Source organism: Opisthorchis viverrini (genome assembly GCF_000715545.1).
Source record: "Opisthorchis viverrini unplaced genomic scaffold opera_v5_29, whole genome shotgun sequence".
NCBI classification, from domain to species: domain Eukaryota; kingdom Metazoa; phylum Platyhelminthes; class Trematoda; order Opisthorchiida; family Opisthorchiidae; genus Opisthorchis; species Opisthorchis viverrini.
In genome coordinates this window covers 917,003-933,513 of record NW_008751685.1, presented here as the reverse complement: position 1 = coordinate 933,513, position 16,511 = coordinate 917,003, and the positions used below count along the sequence as shown (strand labels likewise).

The 16,511-nt window shown below is 45.7% G+C and overlaps 3 protein-coding genes across 3 annotated transcripts in view; 2 read left to right on the top strand and 1 right to left on the bottom strand.

Moving 5' to 3' along the window:
* Window positions 1-209: 209 nt before the first annotated feature.
* T265_12996 (hypothetical protein) overlaps window positions 210-16,511 on the bottom strand; it is a gene marked incomplete at both ends in the record, with an annotated part of 34,337 nt that continues 18,035 nt past the window's right edge. Inside the window, one exon of the mRNA XM_009166670.1 lies at window positions 210-2,011. Coding sequence (XP_009164934.1) covers window positions 968-2,011 — 1,044 coding nt within the window. The remainder of the gene's footprint in view (window positions 2,012-16,511) is intronic.
* T265_02392 (hypothetical protein) lies at window positions 8,653-8,874 on the top strand (the record flags this gene model as incomplete). Its single annotated transcript, XM_009166625.1, has 1 exon — window positions 8,653-8,874. The coding sequence occupies one exon, from the start codon at window positions 8,653-8,655 to the stop codon at window positions 8,872-8,874; it is 222 nt and encodes a 73-aa protein (XP_009164889.1).
* Window positions 12,909-13,253, top strand: T265_02391 (hypothetical protein; the record flags this gene model as incomplete). The annotated part of the gene is made up of 1 exon (XM_009166624.1): window positions 12,909-13,253. The coding sequence occupies one exon, from the start codon at window positions 12,909-12,911 to the stop codon at window positions 13,251-13,253; it is 345 nt and encodes a 114-aa protein (XP_009164888.1).

Below are 16,511 nucleotides of genomic sequence, written 5' to 3'. Positions count from 1 at the left end.
AGCAGATACCACAGGCCGGCGAAATCAGCAGATTAACAGAAAGCTTCAAGCTTGTCTCCCAAACGGGAGCAAACTTTGCTGGCCCCGACGGTGTACCCTTTTGGGAGTTAATACTGTGCAGGCGTTGCCTCACAACCGTTTGACCCACCGGATCGGTTTTTACCCACCCCAACGACTTCAAGGATAAGAATTAAAATTTTCAGTAGGCACAAGTTTGCACATTTTGTTCGTCTCAATTTGTGTGCATCTAGGTGTATATACACTTTGGGGCTCTTATACAGCAAAGCTAAAGCAAGAACCAGCGCATCAGAGCGTACATACGTCACGTGATTTTCACTCATCACATGGTCGTTAGCAGCTGAGGATTTTGGGTCATGAACAAACGCAACACAGCTGCGTCGAGTTGACAGTGGAAATAAGTACGGTGACTGTGGGAAAAAGAACGACTTGTCTGGTCTGTTCCAATGACAACCCAAGGGGTACTGGTCGATTTATACGGCATTTTTTAATTATAGGTCGGCCGGAATGTACAGGGACATTGCACTTTTGTGGTGACGGTGCTTGAATAGACTGACACACAGAGCTCCCTGAAAGTCTTGTCAAGACGGAAGAGGGGTGGTTAAACAAACATCGGCGAATGATGGACACAAAGAGTAGGCATTGTTTCAAAGATTCTCTAAAATAATGGTTGATAGATGGATAAAAACTAAGTAACTAACTCATAGTTAAGAGAACAACGTGCAACAGCGAGTGGTCCGGTGAACTTTGGCACACACCCACCCAAAAAAAGTATACGGAAGCGGGATAAATGTGAGGAAAAGTAAAATGTATGAGAGAAATGCATTGAGAAGTTTGCATTTAAATGATTAAAAAACATCAGAACATGAAGAAGCAAATAAGTTCTTTTCGAAACAACAGTAGAAAGGTTGATCACAAGAAGGGGACAAGACTTGGTGAATGAGATTACCTACCTATGGTGTGAGCGATCTTTTTCATATGAAGGATAGGGCGATGCATAGGATTTAGCGCATGTTGGCAAAGGCAATGCTGCCCATGCGCTGTTGCTGCGTGGCCTTCCGCCATTTTCGGGCATCCCAATTGGGATGGGATCCACATGAGAAGCCTGGGGTAACTTTTGTGGTGTAGACAACGAGAAACACGATCCACTTTGAACTACAGCCGGAAGGATGTGGTTGTCAACAGAATAGTTTGGCGGTTCCGCCAAAGATCGTGGCTGGCGGACGCGCAATGCCTCCGGAGGCCTGGGATGAAGGAACAAGGCTGCTGGTTGGCTCGGCAAATCTAGAGCCTGAGACGATGGGGAGCTAATAGATGGGAATTGTGCTGCGGACACAGCTGACCGATACTCAAGTGGGTGGTTCACACTCGGAACAGAAACAGCGGGACCAGTGGCATCGAATCGGTGCAAACCGGCGGATGGAGCACTGTAGACACTGACAAAACTGTCCGCGGGAGTTGGATTCAAGTAGCACCCGACTGAGAGCAGACGTTGTCTTCCAGAGTCCTTTCGTTGAACCAGACAAGAGTCACGCGACTGGATATCGAAATCTTGTTGTTGTTGTTGTTGTTCCAGCTCACCAGTCGATGCAACAAAGAGCAACCGAGGTGGCTGTATGGACGTGGCGTGACAACCTCCCAGCTGAGCGGAGTCTTTGAGTTCCCGTCTGATGGAATCGTCAAGGTCTAGTAACGAGACAGTCGATGTGACCACCATTTCTCTGCTGTTCGCGAAATCATCGCGCTTCTTTTGAGGAAGCTGGACAACACGATGAAGTGGATCAGGTGGAATTGCGGATGCGGGTGTGAGGGTGACGACAGGGAGCACTGTTGGTCCCAGGAACCATTCAGCCCGGCGGGATAAGTTTTCCATTTGTCTCCGACGGAGGGATCGATAGCGGCTTTGGTTTCTTCGAAGCGTAGGTACGCACTTCTCGACAATTATCTCTGGTCCTCGACTCGGCAAGTCTTTTTCTGTGTTCACGGTGCCATCCTGATTCAGGACGAAGAGAAGTTAAAGTTTTGGTTACTCATGAGTAGAGAAAATTCAATACCAAAATAGCAAGCTGACTTCCATACACAGGGGCTTCGGTTCCAAATATATACAGAACCACAACAAAAGTCCACCAGGTTTTTGGACAGAGGCAAAGCAGAACCGATTAACGCCGCCAACTGCTGGTCACCCAACACAGAAAAAAGGACCGTCGAAATAACAAAAGAAACGACTTGTTCGGTTGTTGATTATTTAAAGACCAGAGGATTTCGAGAAGCACAGGATTTATTCGGACGAATCGGAAGGAAACCGATACGCATTTATCCAATTTGAGTAGGAGTGGCACAACACCAGTAGTATAGTATATGATACCTGGTATGCAAGAGAAAAGAATGCAAGCGGCGCACAAAGCAAGTTTGCCAAAAAAGCAGTGACCTTGGCAACACAAGAGCTTAGCTCACGGTCGACAGTCAAGTCAGAGGTAGCTCAAGTCGTAAAGTGATCCACAAACTTCGAATCCTGCTGCGCGCAAGGCTGTCTGGGATTCTGTCTGGCGCGAGCTGGTGCACAAGGAAAGTTTTCTTCGAGTTGATACCCCCATGCATCAGCAGTCAGAAACTTTTCAGCTACGAATAACCCAAACATTCAAAGGCTAATTCAGCACCAGGAGGGATCAACCTCACCAGCTCATCCAGCGTTAGAAAAATGAGTTAATTGTGGCCTGAATAAAGACACCTGTGTGATCGATACAACGTGAGTTAACAAAGGGACTGGCAAGCAAAGGTCACTAACGTAGCTCTACGCGCCTATACACGAAGAAAACTGGCGAAATGGATGATAACTATTCCACACGCAACAGTAGATGTGAAAACGTGAACGGGACAGATTACAGAGCATTAAAAAGGCGTCGAGTGACAAAAAACGAAGCAAGCCCCGGCTTGAAAAATAAACGTTTTGGACTTCAAATCCTTAGAGTCGGTAAATTGGTCAACATTGCTGGGTTTGCTTCAAACAGACAATCCTCTATCATTTCCTGGGAGTAACGGGCTGAGGGAAAGACAACATAGTTGTGGGTTTTGCTTGGCTTAGTATGTACCTCGGAATTTGTTGACCACTCGTCAAACTTGTGCTCTGAATAGGGTCTGATAATTGCCAAGCTATGGACTGAACGTTTCTAATAGATGTTCATCATAAGGCAGAAGTGGGACTGTGTACTAGGTGTTTCGACCTGACTGGAACTCACGCGGCAGGATTCCATCATCTGATGTTCAGTACCGCTATATTCACCTGATGAGTTCCACTCAGGACGGAACATGTAACGCAATGACTTCCCGGGAATCATAATCAGTTGCAAGGATAGAAAGCTTGGTGATCACCGGCCCTTCCTAGAGAGTCGTAAAAAAGCTAGGGGCAATCATCTGACTACTTGACCATTCGTAGATGGATTCCCAACAAATCAAGATGTATAGGATGCATTTGAATTCGTCCAGACTGCGTGCATAGCTGAGGACGGCGTGACAGCTCAATGATGTTGGGGTTTAAACTGTGGACTTCGACCGAACCCAGCTACATGATCCGAACGAAACCCGCATCAACCTGTTCTTCAAAGACCGGACATCCCTGAACAACAACGTGCTTCTCAAGGGAGCTGTAAACGCTGGTCGTGTCGACATGTGATCATGTTTACTGGAACAACATTAGTACGAAAGTACGGATGGATGTGACCTCGAAAATTCATGCAGTACCCAGTTCTATGCAGGGCAGGAAGTATTCTTTCGAATCTGTCTATTAATCTATGCGATTAAAAAGAAACTTCCCCATTACCGTTGATCTTCTGAAGGATCTCCGCGCTCTTGTCAACTCTAAGAGCACACTCAACACCGGATTTTTCAAAAAACGATGCAGCTAGTTGGAAAGATAGTCGGTACAGCAGCCTTGCCGGACCTATCGGAGAAAATGGGCTGTCTCACGAATTCGGTGTGAAGTTCTATTGGATGGGTGTAGAAGTTGACGGGATTCAACTTCTCAGAGTCGGATGAGAACAGATAATCAAACTGACCAGCGCGCCGTTCTAACGTTAGGTAAAAAAAAAAAACTGAACCAATGGAGTTACCGTAGGCGCATAGGTCAAAAAATTTCCCAAGCAATTTCACCGTTATTCGGCGACTGAATCGTCGTTTTTTGTTCCGTACTGTTTGTATCCATGATGAGTCCATATCGCGCCGCTCAGCGCATCACCAATATCTTTGTTTAAACAGTTGGCATTATCAGTTCAGCTGTGTCGCTTCGTCCGCCCACAACCAACAAGCTTCGACACGCGCGTTACCATGGGTAACAATTGAATAGCGGTCAAATTGCAGAGAACTGAGGATACCAATTGGGATAGTGCGTGCGAGAAGTGATTGGTTTTAGTCTCCGTCAGTGACCCTCGTAACTACTAGTCTTGACTACCGAATCGTCGAACCAATAGACTCGCTAGGTGGCTCGCACCGCTCCCATTGTAAGTCTGTGGGATATCTTAACGTAGCATGGGTGTTACCACATGTGTGATCGTACGTACAAGCCCTTGGGTGTTGGCGACTGGCTGACAGTCAGACTGTGGCACGGAAGTTAACCGATGTTTTGTCTGGAAGAACAAAAGTCGTATAGGCCAACACGACGGACAGCATCAGCTGTAAAAATAAAGACAGGAAAGAGGATTGTACGCACGACTGCGTGGCCTCCCAAAAACGAGGACAACATCAACATCAATAGAATGACTGGGTTTTCACAAGAACTAATCAATTGTCTCTTGCAGAACGCTTAGCCGAGGGTAGTAAAGCGGAACCCTTGAGCTTGTTTCCTAAACCGGCTACAATAAACCATACATACTAGTATTAAGTAGCCTGGAAATGATAACAAGTCTTGTTGCTACGTCACTCAATCACGGACGTGATCGCACAACTGAGGTTTGCTTAATATTCGTTCAGTTGTAACACCCTTCCGGTGCCTAGCTGCTATGCCACCCGGAGGAAGCACGAGGGCTGAGATACTGCCAGGTCGCCCAGGCCTAGACAGGGGAAGTCGAGTGGCAGAGGTAGGATTCGAACCACGGACCTTCCGGTCAGCAAATTCGCGCTCTAACCACTTGGGTCATCTCACCTTAATCTACTCGTATCTCACTCTCTACGGGTCAGTATCGTTCGTAGAAAATATCTGTATTATGTCAAGATGTCCTGATATTTTCCACCACGTGCTTCAGGTGACCCAACAGGAACTCTGAACTATTTCGACCAAGATCTAACCAGGTCTCGATATCGATTCCGAAGTCGTGGAAGAACCTTCACATTTCTATCGAGGCACGTCAAGCTTCTCATCCAACCATCCACCATCGAAACATCGAACGTTGTCTAAATGAAGATGATGATGTAGTCTAGTGGATAGATTTGTTTTGCTTCTATCTTAAACATGAGGGACGAAAGCAAAAAAACGGTGAAAATTCTACCGAAAAGACCGGTCGGATTTAAGTCAACAACTGTTCAGCAACCGATAGAAGATAGGAAGTGAGCGAAGGCAGTTCGAAAGGTTGTCGGAAAGATGACCATACGTATTTAGAGACCAAATACCATTGTCACTCCGTGCAGTGTGATGCTCGAGATGGCTCAGGGGTTACGACACAAACTTGTAGACTGGATGGTCCATGGTTGGAGTTTAACACCGGCACCTTGACCGCTCCTATCTCGACTTGCACTTACATCGGGTGGTATGGCAACTAGACACCAAAAGGATGTTACAGCCGAACGACTGTTTATTGTTGGTGTAGTTTATCTGCCAAGCAGGAAGGCACCTCGGAAGCACTAATGCATGCAGACTGTGTTCTTCGTGGTCATCCTCGTTTTGACCCCACTACTTATCGATTGCACAAACGTATAATTTGTTTTTCGCCTTCTACTTTCGACGGTTAGGCCAAAGAGATTCATAGTGCTGGATGTTGAATAAAGAGATAGCGGGGAATATCAATGCAAGCGGCGAGACTAGAACGGGGACTAATCGACTGAACATGTGTGCATGCACGCACATGTGGTTGTCCTCAGAAATCCGGGTCAAACAGCGGTACACACACACGCCGCGCTATTCACACTTCAATAAACAAGAAACATTGATTGCGAACGAACCACCTCTTAGTGGCAGTGAAACAAACAGCAACCTCAGGTGGTGATTGAAAGGTGTTGTGACATTTGCCGGACGGTAGGTAATCAGGTTGACCGGACGTGAGAAGGGGTGGGTGGGATCAAATAACACTACAAACACAAGTTACTAATGAGCAAGCTCAACAACAACGACAACATAAAGGAGGCAAAACGGAAGTAAACAAAACAGCGAGCAAACAAACTACACATGCCAGAAAGCCACCATCACACTCGGTGGAGAGAGCAGTCCACACGCTCGTAATTAATTAGCTAATCAGCCACCAGCTTTGTTCCTCGGTATGTGAGGCCAATCACGGAACTGAACTCGTGAAGTTCGGTCGAACAATACCATCTGAGTGTGAGTTCACTGATTTCCAACAACAGGGTTACCCCCATTCACGTTAAATCCACTCAAATTTCCGATGATCAAGAGTCCCCGATTGGACCACCTTGTGACCACGTCAAGACAAGCGGTGTGCGATGTGGCATGTGATGCGAACAGGAATGTAGCGGGATTTGTCCACGAGCGTTGTGCTACATGGAGAGGCGTGACCAGCTAGAATCAGGCGCAATTAAAATGCACCATAAGATGCGCAAAAAGCTGACGCCACGGAGCACTTGAGTAGTGGTGTCAGTGACTTGCATCTACATTGAGTAATGATGGGAAGGACGAGTTTCCAAGGTAAAAGGGCGACTGAAGGCAAGTCCCCACTGGTCAAGATCCAATAATTTCCAATCGTGTGCACAACTGCGTGAAGGCGGAACACACAAGTGAAAAAAACGCTGTCACAAATACCCGGCATATTTGGTGAATTCACCGATTAGCTGATTTTGATGTAACTCGAGGATCTGGCATCCGTTTTGATTATGTGCTTGCGAAGATATGCTAGTACGGAAAAACGAGGATCTATCTGCACTGGAATGGGAAAGTGGATGTAACTTACGATGAACAGCTGTGATAATTGTACAGCTGGCTATTGCTGTTCTTTTCGCCGAGCTTGCAAAATGAATTGAAAACGTTTCGTCACCATACGAGGAGACCCCGTCAGACCCCGTCTTATTTGACCTAGTCGAATCAGGAGGAATAGTCTCCCATGCAGAAAAAAAACATCCGATCTCACACGCCTACGCCTACCTACTTTGGAGTAGGTTGGTTCTGATTTCGATAGCCTACGTACTTTAGTTCTGTGACGCAACTCAAAATGATTTTCGACAAACTTTGAGGTACAGTTGATATAGTTATCGAGATAGCCTGCTTTTGTCCAATTACGTAGGACTTTCCAAATTAGGACCAACTAATCCTGAAGCCGTATCATGTACGATTTTGACGAACGGCACTGTCCACTTTGATCTGAACTATGCTCACTGCACTAAGTCGGATACAGACTATCTGAGGCGGACATCATTGCTAAACCACTAGCTTGAGTTCACAAGTTAGTTAGTTGGTTAGACGCCACTTGTCAGTCAGTTGCCTCAATGTTCTTCGACAGATTGAATAATTCGCTTGTGTGTACGTCAACGGTGAATGTGTACGCAGTTTGTGAGGTGAGAGATCTTGTACTGGTATTTGGTGAAACCGCTCTGCTCTGACAAAACCGGTCGCTCCACAAAAGAGTGCAAGTTATGGGTAGTGTTGAGGCCTGGTGTTGGTCGTAAAACTAACCTTTATCCTTTCACTTTTAATAGGAAAAGCTAACCATTTCTTTCCAGTAATTATCATCAAAAACTGAGACCAGGAAGACCGAGAGTTTAAAGGACTAGCCAAAAGGTGGGCTACTATAGAGGAGTAACTCTGTTAGGGGGTTTAACTCCAATTTGGAGTTATATCATATGAAGTATACGGCACTTGACTATTTTCTGCGCAGATATTGGTTACATGTGTTGCCTTCCGTACTAGACTCCGCTTCATGAAGTTTCTTTTCTGGTAAACAAACAAACAAACAAAGCTCTTCAACAGGTTAGCTCTGCACGGACTGTGACCTCATTATATTCCCGAAAAAAAACTAATTATCATGCCGCCGCCGCCTCCGAGATCATTTGTTTGCCTTGACAACCGTTTAGAAAGGGCGACCGGTAGGGACTGAATTTTAGAAACACCGGTGTTTATACACCAGACGTTGTGGTTATCCCGAAAGGAGAAAAAAACTTCCGTCCTGCAGACGACCAATCGTGCACCTGTCTTAACTCCAGGCTGGCGATGGCGACACCGTTTTTCTCCCAATTGTTTTCTCTTAGACAACCTCGTTGGCGTTCGACAAGTGGCAACAAACCTGCTTGTGAATCGCGATAGAAGTCGGGGTTGCAATCTATGACGTTCAGACACCAATGCATAGATAACGAGGTCAGAAGAAGAGAGTGACTCACTTGACGCGTTCCGCAGCAGAACCGCCAGTGTGAATCACTCTGCGCTGGTGTTCGGACAGCGTTGCATGCATTTCGAAGCGAGCGGATAACGTGCACAAACATGCATGTATGCGGGTGGTCGGTCGAACGGACTGCACGAAAGCCATTAGTGTGAGTTATGTGACTGACCAAACGCAAAGAAGCAGCTGCGGTCTGCCGTTCCGCAGCGCATTACAGAAGATTCGTAATCCGCCTACGATTGTGGTGCCTCCCAACCCGTACAAGGATATTACACGACTGGAAGAGAACGCTTACTACTTGTGCGAATTTCGCCAGATTCCAGCATGCTGAAGACATAATTGTGAACTCGCCCGACATCGATCTGAGTGGGGAGACCTCAGAGCATTTGTGATACGAATGAATCAAATATTCGTGTTCCGCTTCATTTTGAAACTTGCCACAGAGGACCCGATTGATTGTCCCAATCCAGCATTCTCTACTCACATCGACTGGTTACGACTTACTGTTACGTCGTACTCAGATACTTAGCCATATCACTACACCCTGCGCGCAGGAGCTCGACCTGAGACATGCATCGAGAGCCTGAAACACAAATAGGTCATACATGACAGGCCGATGGCTGCGTGCTTTTCAACAAACGTTCAAGTGGCACTCGAGCTCTATCGACCCAATTCAGTAGGGGGACTATCCAAATTAGCAAGATATCCGAACTTGACTCCTGCGGTTGCTTGGAGTATCAATGAATATGGTGTTCGCGCTCGGTAGCTCGCTCACCTGGGTACATTTTGTTTTATAGCCTTGGAGTGTCTTTCTGCCACGAAACGTCAACTGAAAAAGTTAAGACGGGTGGCACAAACGGAACTTGTATGATAACCCGCGTTGGAACGATCAATTGGACAATACCCCGAGGTCTGGTGTGGCAACAGAACCTCGGTTAAGCAGTAGACCAAAGTAAACGACTGGATATATGTCCCAATATCCGTGGAAACGTATAACCCACTTTCATGGGGAACAGTGTAATAGCTACGGTTCTATCTATAAGGGATGCATCAACCCACTGACCCCAAGTGGTCTTTGCTGTTCTCGCAGGCTGAAGCTTTGAACGCCTCGGTGGCACAGCTTAGCGGTGTCTTCTTTTAGCGACGTTGCTGCACTCTTTAGGTTTGGGTATAATGAGTTGAGTAAATCAACTAGGATATGCGAACTGAGTATGGGAATAGAAGTTGAATAGTCATATGCCAGCTAAGAGGGAAAAGTAATCAACAAGCTCTGTCATTAGTGCAAAATGCAGGATTCACGGAATCCAAATACATTTCAAAGAACAGTTGAGTTCGCAAACTCCCGAGTAACCTGGTAACCAAACCATTCGGACCGCTTCGGGTCGGTACCAGTTCCTTTTCCCACTACCGACGAGGAAATGCGAAAAAGGAAAACGTCACTAAATACCGTGAAAACACGGGCATTGCGCCGTCTAATAGATGTAGCGATTGAGATGATGGTGTCTGCTAAGACCGAAGTCTAATTACCACATCCACATGTAAAAAAAGTTACACGCTACTTTAGTTCCGACAAAACTAGTAACAGGTGGGGGTGGGGCGGGGAATTACAAACTTCAGCAAAGCAGACTTTTCTTGGCAGAACAAACTACTTACAGGGTTAGTGAAAATTTATCTAGCTGTTTTTGGCAACCTTGTTCCATAAAAAAATACGTTGTGATATCCCGAATTTTGCATCAGCTGAAAGATGAAGCGATCTTTGTGCGGTACATTCTGTCGAAGGATAGTATAAGCGAGAGATTTAGCCGGGATTCAGTTGAATCTTCCGTGAACACTAATTCGATTTCCAACTGAGTATATTTTGGTAATAGTGGAAAGGCATTGCTGCCTTCATTACGGTTCTCTTTCATTGAGACAGTTCATTCAGTCTGTATTTGGAGACTTGAGCAAGGAACAAGATTATTTCTACTCATAAGGTTGCTGAAAATTCTTCGACAGCCCACGACCGGTTTCGCCCTTCTTGAGGCTCAGGAGGTAGGCGCAGTCCCCGAGTTTCCGTCAACTGAAACGTTAGGCGGCCTGGTACAGCACATCCAGTGGCCTAGAAACATTACAAACGAGGTATTCAGCTGGGTTCAAGATGAGTCTTCGGAAAAAAAAACAAATTAGTTTGCAAATGAGTGCATTTCGCTCATTTCGTGCAATCTGGTTGACGGACGCTCTGGGATTGCGCCAACCTGATGAGCCCCGGAAGTGCGAAACCAGTTGTGGGCTGTCGACGGATTTTCAGCAACATTATTAGTAGTGCATTACGAATGAACATGTATCGCGATACCTCGAAAATCGTAGCGATTGAAACATGAGGCGGCCTGGATCAGCACATTCAGTTTCCTGAAAAACATCACAAACAAAAAATCAACTGGGTTCCAAGTGAGTCTCTTGTAAAACCAATTTGTTTGCAGCGGACATATCGAAGATAGTCTTTGTATAGGAACGCAAGTAAAGCACAAAGTGGAACAACAGATTTCAACACGCAAACAGAAGTTCTAGGGAGCAAACCGAAATATCAGAAAAAAGTGGAGGTCAAGCCAAATCAGCATGTGGACCCGCGTGGTGAACAGGTGGTTCGCCCATGAGGAATTCGACAAATCCCGAGACAGATTCCAAGTGAAGTGATCGCCCCTGAGCTACTGTGCAACATGGGCATATCAACTTAGATTGGACAAACACATGGTTTTACAGTCGGGGGGGGATGTCGATTCTACAACCTTGAGGGAGCTTTGGGTGTGGGCAAAGTAGTGCTGACAGTGGGTTTTCACATGTGCAGACCTCGATGACGTCTCGAATATCAGCTCGTGTGTTAGGAAGGCAATGGTTCTTGAAGGACCGGGAGGTATGATTGCGTTTTACGCTCGATGTAAACCAGAGGACGCACTAACAACATGTTCCCACGCAGGGGAAAACAAGTGTAAGATGGAATAATATGTATTGATCTTTCACACGAGAACCATCTAACCTAGGGTGCAACGTCATCAGAGTACCCCGCAGGGCTATACTGAAGCTTGGACGAAAGGAACTTGGTGGGCGTGAACCGGCAGCAATTGATGGAAACCTTAAATTTCTTTGCAGGGATGTATCAAAGAAATTAATTTCGCCTTGACATACCAGCCGACAATTTCCCGTGACCAGGTGTACAAGGAAAACTGGCAGTCTTTTAACCTGTGAAGGGGCAAAGATACTGTATGTTCGTGGGTGGCTAGGAGTAATGCGATTCTACCCAACACTTACCTAAAAAACAGGTGAACCTAGGAAAAATACAACACCGACCATTGTAAGCACGATCGATCGACCGATACAAAACGTCACTGACACGAACGGTTCAGAAAAACGCTATTTCGGGAAGTAAAATACTCAAAGTAGGGAGCCGAACAAGTATTAGTTTGGGTGTGCTGTCGCGAAGGGACGTCAAGATACGACTTCACCTTGCTGGTCAAAAAACAAGAAATGTAGAGAATACACACGCGCCATAATATGGTGTTTTGGTGAATAGCAGTACCCAACTATCACGACCAATCAGAATGTGGCATCAAAGGGAAGCTAACACGCTACTATGTTGACTGAAGTTCTAAGGATACAAAAAGTAATTTGTTTGTTAACCGTGTGATCTGGTTTGTCGGATATTGTCCTCGTTCCATCAAAGCTTTCTTTCCCTCCAACTTGGTTCCCAATTTTTGATGATGTAAACGAGGCTTCTTTCATCACTTTTGGTGATATGCGCCCTACGCCACCTATTAATCGAATTTGCGTACTACGATTAGGATAAATAGCCTAATTTAAGCGATACACATGTATTTATTGCGAAATGAAGAGTTTTCAGCAACCCCATGAGTAGTGTATTGTGTCTATTCAATGATTACTACTGAGTTTTTCCCAACGTGGCTACATTGCCTGGTCCGACCGTGTATGCCCGATAAAAGGATATTCTTCAGCTAACATCCGAAGACAACACTTTACTATAGTCACGCTACCTGATGATGCTGGCTTCTTGAGTAGTGGCTTCGCAAGAGATCCAGGTAACTCGTGGGATTCCCGCTATTCACGAACAAAAAAGTTCAAACCTGAGTTCTGCCATGAAAGCTAAACGAACCTACGTTGAGAAGCTGAGAATGACTGTCGTTGGGCACATCACAAGAAGACATGGGGACCGGTAAATTCAGGAATTCGCCTGCGGGAGGCTGATCATCTGTGTGACCAGCTTGCACTTGGGATGAGTGTCAAAGTAGTTGTACTGCTTAGCAGCTAACCGCAGGTTGTTCGAAACGCCCAGCGGATTCGTGAAATGTGTACTGTCAACAACCTTCAACAGGAATGAACGATTTTTTGCGAACGAAAGATCAGTGCCTCGAGATTGATGGAAATCCAGCTATAGCATACAAAAGGTCACGTCGGATATATGACCAAAACGTGGGCTTGTCTCATCGATCGACCAGCATCAAAATGGTCTACTTCGGTTTCATCAAACTGAATCGGAGAAATCTCGATATAAATGCGCGGTATCCAACACCCTGTGCAAAAGTTTCGAACATGTGCGTCTACAGCCGACCACAGTCTGCCTACATACGTCAGTCACTCACTCATCTGGCCATATGTAGATCGTCCGAAAAAAAACTTCCAGGACAGATAACCAACCGGCAGCTAAACCGTACAAACTGAGTTTGCTGGCAAGTGCACAAACGGGTGCAAAATTCGAAATGGACATGTGCAAAACACACAAGCAGAAAAACGCAAAAGGCTAATTAATATCAAGGTCAGGCAAACGCACACACCGCATACACAGACGGCCCCGAAGCAGACGAATATGGTCGGAGCCGCGAACATGCAGTGCGGACAGGACTGACACTACATACACAAACAGGGATAGTGGGTCTGCGCGTCAAGACAAACTCGGTCGGTAACCTGACCGTCAATTTGGTGGTGGGGGGGGGGGGGCGGTAGCGGTGGTATTTAACGGGAAACCAGCAAAACAGTTGATTTATTGTGCATAGTGATGGCTGACGAAACCATGTAGACTGAACAAATGGGGGCAGCAGAGTGGAAAAGGGTAAATAGTGATAAATCGCCAGAAGAACAAGGAAACGCGTTGTTTGATGGGGAGGCAAGGTTGATTGCACAGGGGCAAAAAAGCAACAGAAACAAAACCGTTGCGAGTTTGCGGAACTTGACAGAAACAAATCAACGGTAGATAAGTGATCTTCGTGACGCAGTCACCTCGTGCCATCTGGAAACACCGGAGCATGACTGCATAAAGAAACATGGGTCAATTTTGGCCTTCTCTTATTGTATTCCAAACATCATTCCTTATGACCAATGTCCTGAGTACAAGGTGAACTCCGTTCGACGCGGAAATTACACTAAACCCTGACTGACCGAGAACGCTGTTCTGTGTACTTTCCATAGGGGGTAGACATTTCTCGGGGTATCCCTGTTGAGGGGTGTGTGTGACTTATGCTGTTTCACGCCACTCTGTGAGCCAGTGTCTTCTGGTTTAACTGCCCACAAAACGTAAGCAAACTGAAGAGAGAAATGGGCTCAAAAATAATTGGGAACCACTATCCTAAACCAAAGAGAAGTGACACTATATTATGTTTGACCGACAAAGCAATAAGAACTTGCACAAAAAGTAACCGCCCACTGTGAAGAAGTGTTCGGATATACAACGAGAAACAAGAAAAACAACAAGAGAATAAGGTCAATCAGAACGGCTGCCCGGTGCGCTTTTTACATAGAACCGCAGGGTCGGTAACAATGCGACCAGAACGTTGTCAGTTAAGGATAAATCTGATATTCTCTAATTCAAACGTAACTCCGTAGTAAAACTGATACTAGGGACCCCCGAACGGGTACCAAAGTGACCCGCTGAACAGCAAGTTTACCAATAAAATTAAAACCTTCTGATGCGATCTACAACTAGATTGTGTGTGGCCATTCGAACGACTTTTAAAGACGTCATATGCTAACCGTACAACGAAAAACGGTGAACATCATTACCAGGTTTCACCGACTTGGGAATTCATAAACTCATAACTCGATCAGGGCCTCTGATCATTTTTAATTACACTGTCCTGCTAACGGAGGTGTTTTGCAGTCAGGCAATCAATGTGTAGTCGAATTCGACTGCCTTACGTTTCCGAGATGACATTTATTCGACCGTTCGAAGCTACCCTGTTGTATGAAAACAATTCGTACAGAGCAAACATGAACCAGCCCCAATTATGCAATGGTTGACAGCGAATTTTGTGTTCTTCCAACCTGATTTGGATGGGGATTGTGCAACCGACTGTCAAACGTTGTACTTTTTCCCCACTTGTTAACCTTTATCCACCTTTGCAATGTCCCACGCATTTCATCTTACGGGGCATTTCCGAACGACCATCGTCGAAAGTCTAGTGACAGCTATGGACGTTCCACTGAAACAGACAGGGATAAGACCGGAAAACACTCCTCAGAGACACAACACCGGAATTCTGAATTGGTTTCACCTTATATCTGACTCGCGAACATGTTCGGCTTGGTCACGCACCGGTACAATAGCATGTTTCGATAACAAATTATGCAGACAAAACATTGGGTCGGACAGTCACATCAGAAATTGTTTCATTAGCTGAGCCGAAATAGAAAATCACTGTTTGCGTGAGTACAAATTACATGTGCGAACAGGAAATATCTAGCGAGATTCTGTCTCAAACATCTAATTTGTCGCGAGGAGAGCACCAGAACGAGGTTAAGTCCATTCCACATGGGAAACTAACTACACCAGCCAGGTGTTTTTGGTAAATACCGAGCTGTAGCGGTCTTAATTATCGCTCATCAGTAACACTTTCGGTGCACAGCTGTCATGTGCCTTGAAGGAAACACCAGAGTCCTTAATGGCACGCCTGACAAAATTTTACAAACGCTTTCTGAGTCCATTCTTATAGGAATTGTTAAAAATGTTGCAGGAGCTTGATACAGAAGTGCACTTGCAATCCGTGATTCAGACCGTGGTCACGTGGGAATTTGTTGCAATCGTCGACTGTAAGGGTATTTTTTGGGAAATTTTGGGAAAATTCCGATCACTGACTGTCGAAAACGGTCACGTGTGCTATTCTGTTTGGACAATGTTTTGGGAAAAAGTTAGATACCAGGCACAAGATAGAAGAGGGCGATGTTGGACATTTGTACAAAGGGTGTTGCTGGCAAATTTCAAACAATAAGGCGTATTTGTAAACGAGATTTTGTCCTGCCAGGGAATGCTCAAAAAAAGGGGAAAGCACTGACACGAAATTCCACAACGTGTCGAATCCGCTACATCCTGACTAATAGTTAAGGACTAAACTGTTTGACCACGAGCGTCTGATTAATTCGCACTTAGACAAAGCCACCCATTCACCGCATGTTGACAGACTCCTCAAGTGACAACTTCTCCGATGAAAGTTTCACTCATTGAGTTGATCAACTGTTCGTAGCCAGACGGTTGAGTGTCCAACTATTAGTTTCGAGGTCGGCGGTTCAATGCTACCTGAAGTTTTGCGTGGTGTGCACTGCTGACAATTCTCAGCAGGGATGAAACAGCTATACAGTGCTTCTTTCACCATGGAGTGGCTTCAACCGCAGGACGAAATCTCAACAAATGTTGTGACGCAGTGACCACAGAGCCAAGCTTTCAACAGATGCGCGTTGCTGACGTTGTGTTTTGTCGTCGCTGTGATAATAAAACGATTAATTAAAACACTATGGTGGAAAAAACAAAAACAACACTACTCCCACCCGAAGTTGGTGGCTAGTTCTCAAGACTATCCAACCATGGGTGGCACTTGGGAACGCTTTGGCCGTCTATGCCCAGTAAACACGAGGAAATCCCACACTACTACTTCAGATTAAAGTGGTCAGAAGTGATCGCAGCTAGTCGCAACAATATCATTCTGTTCGGCA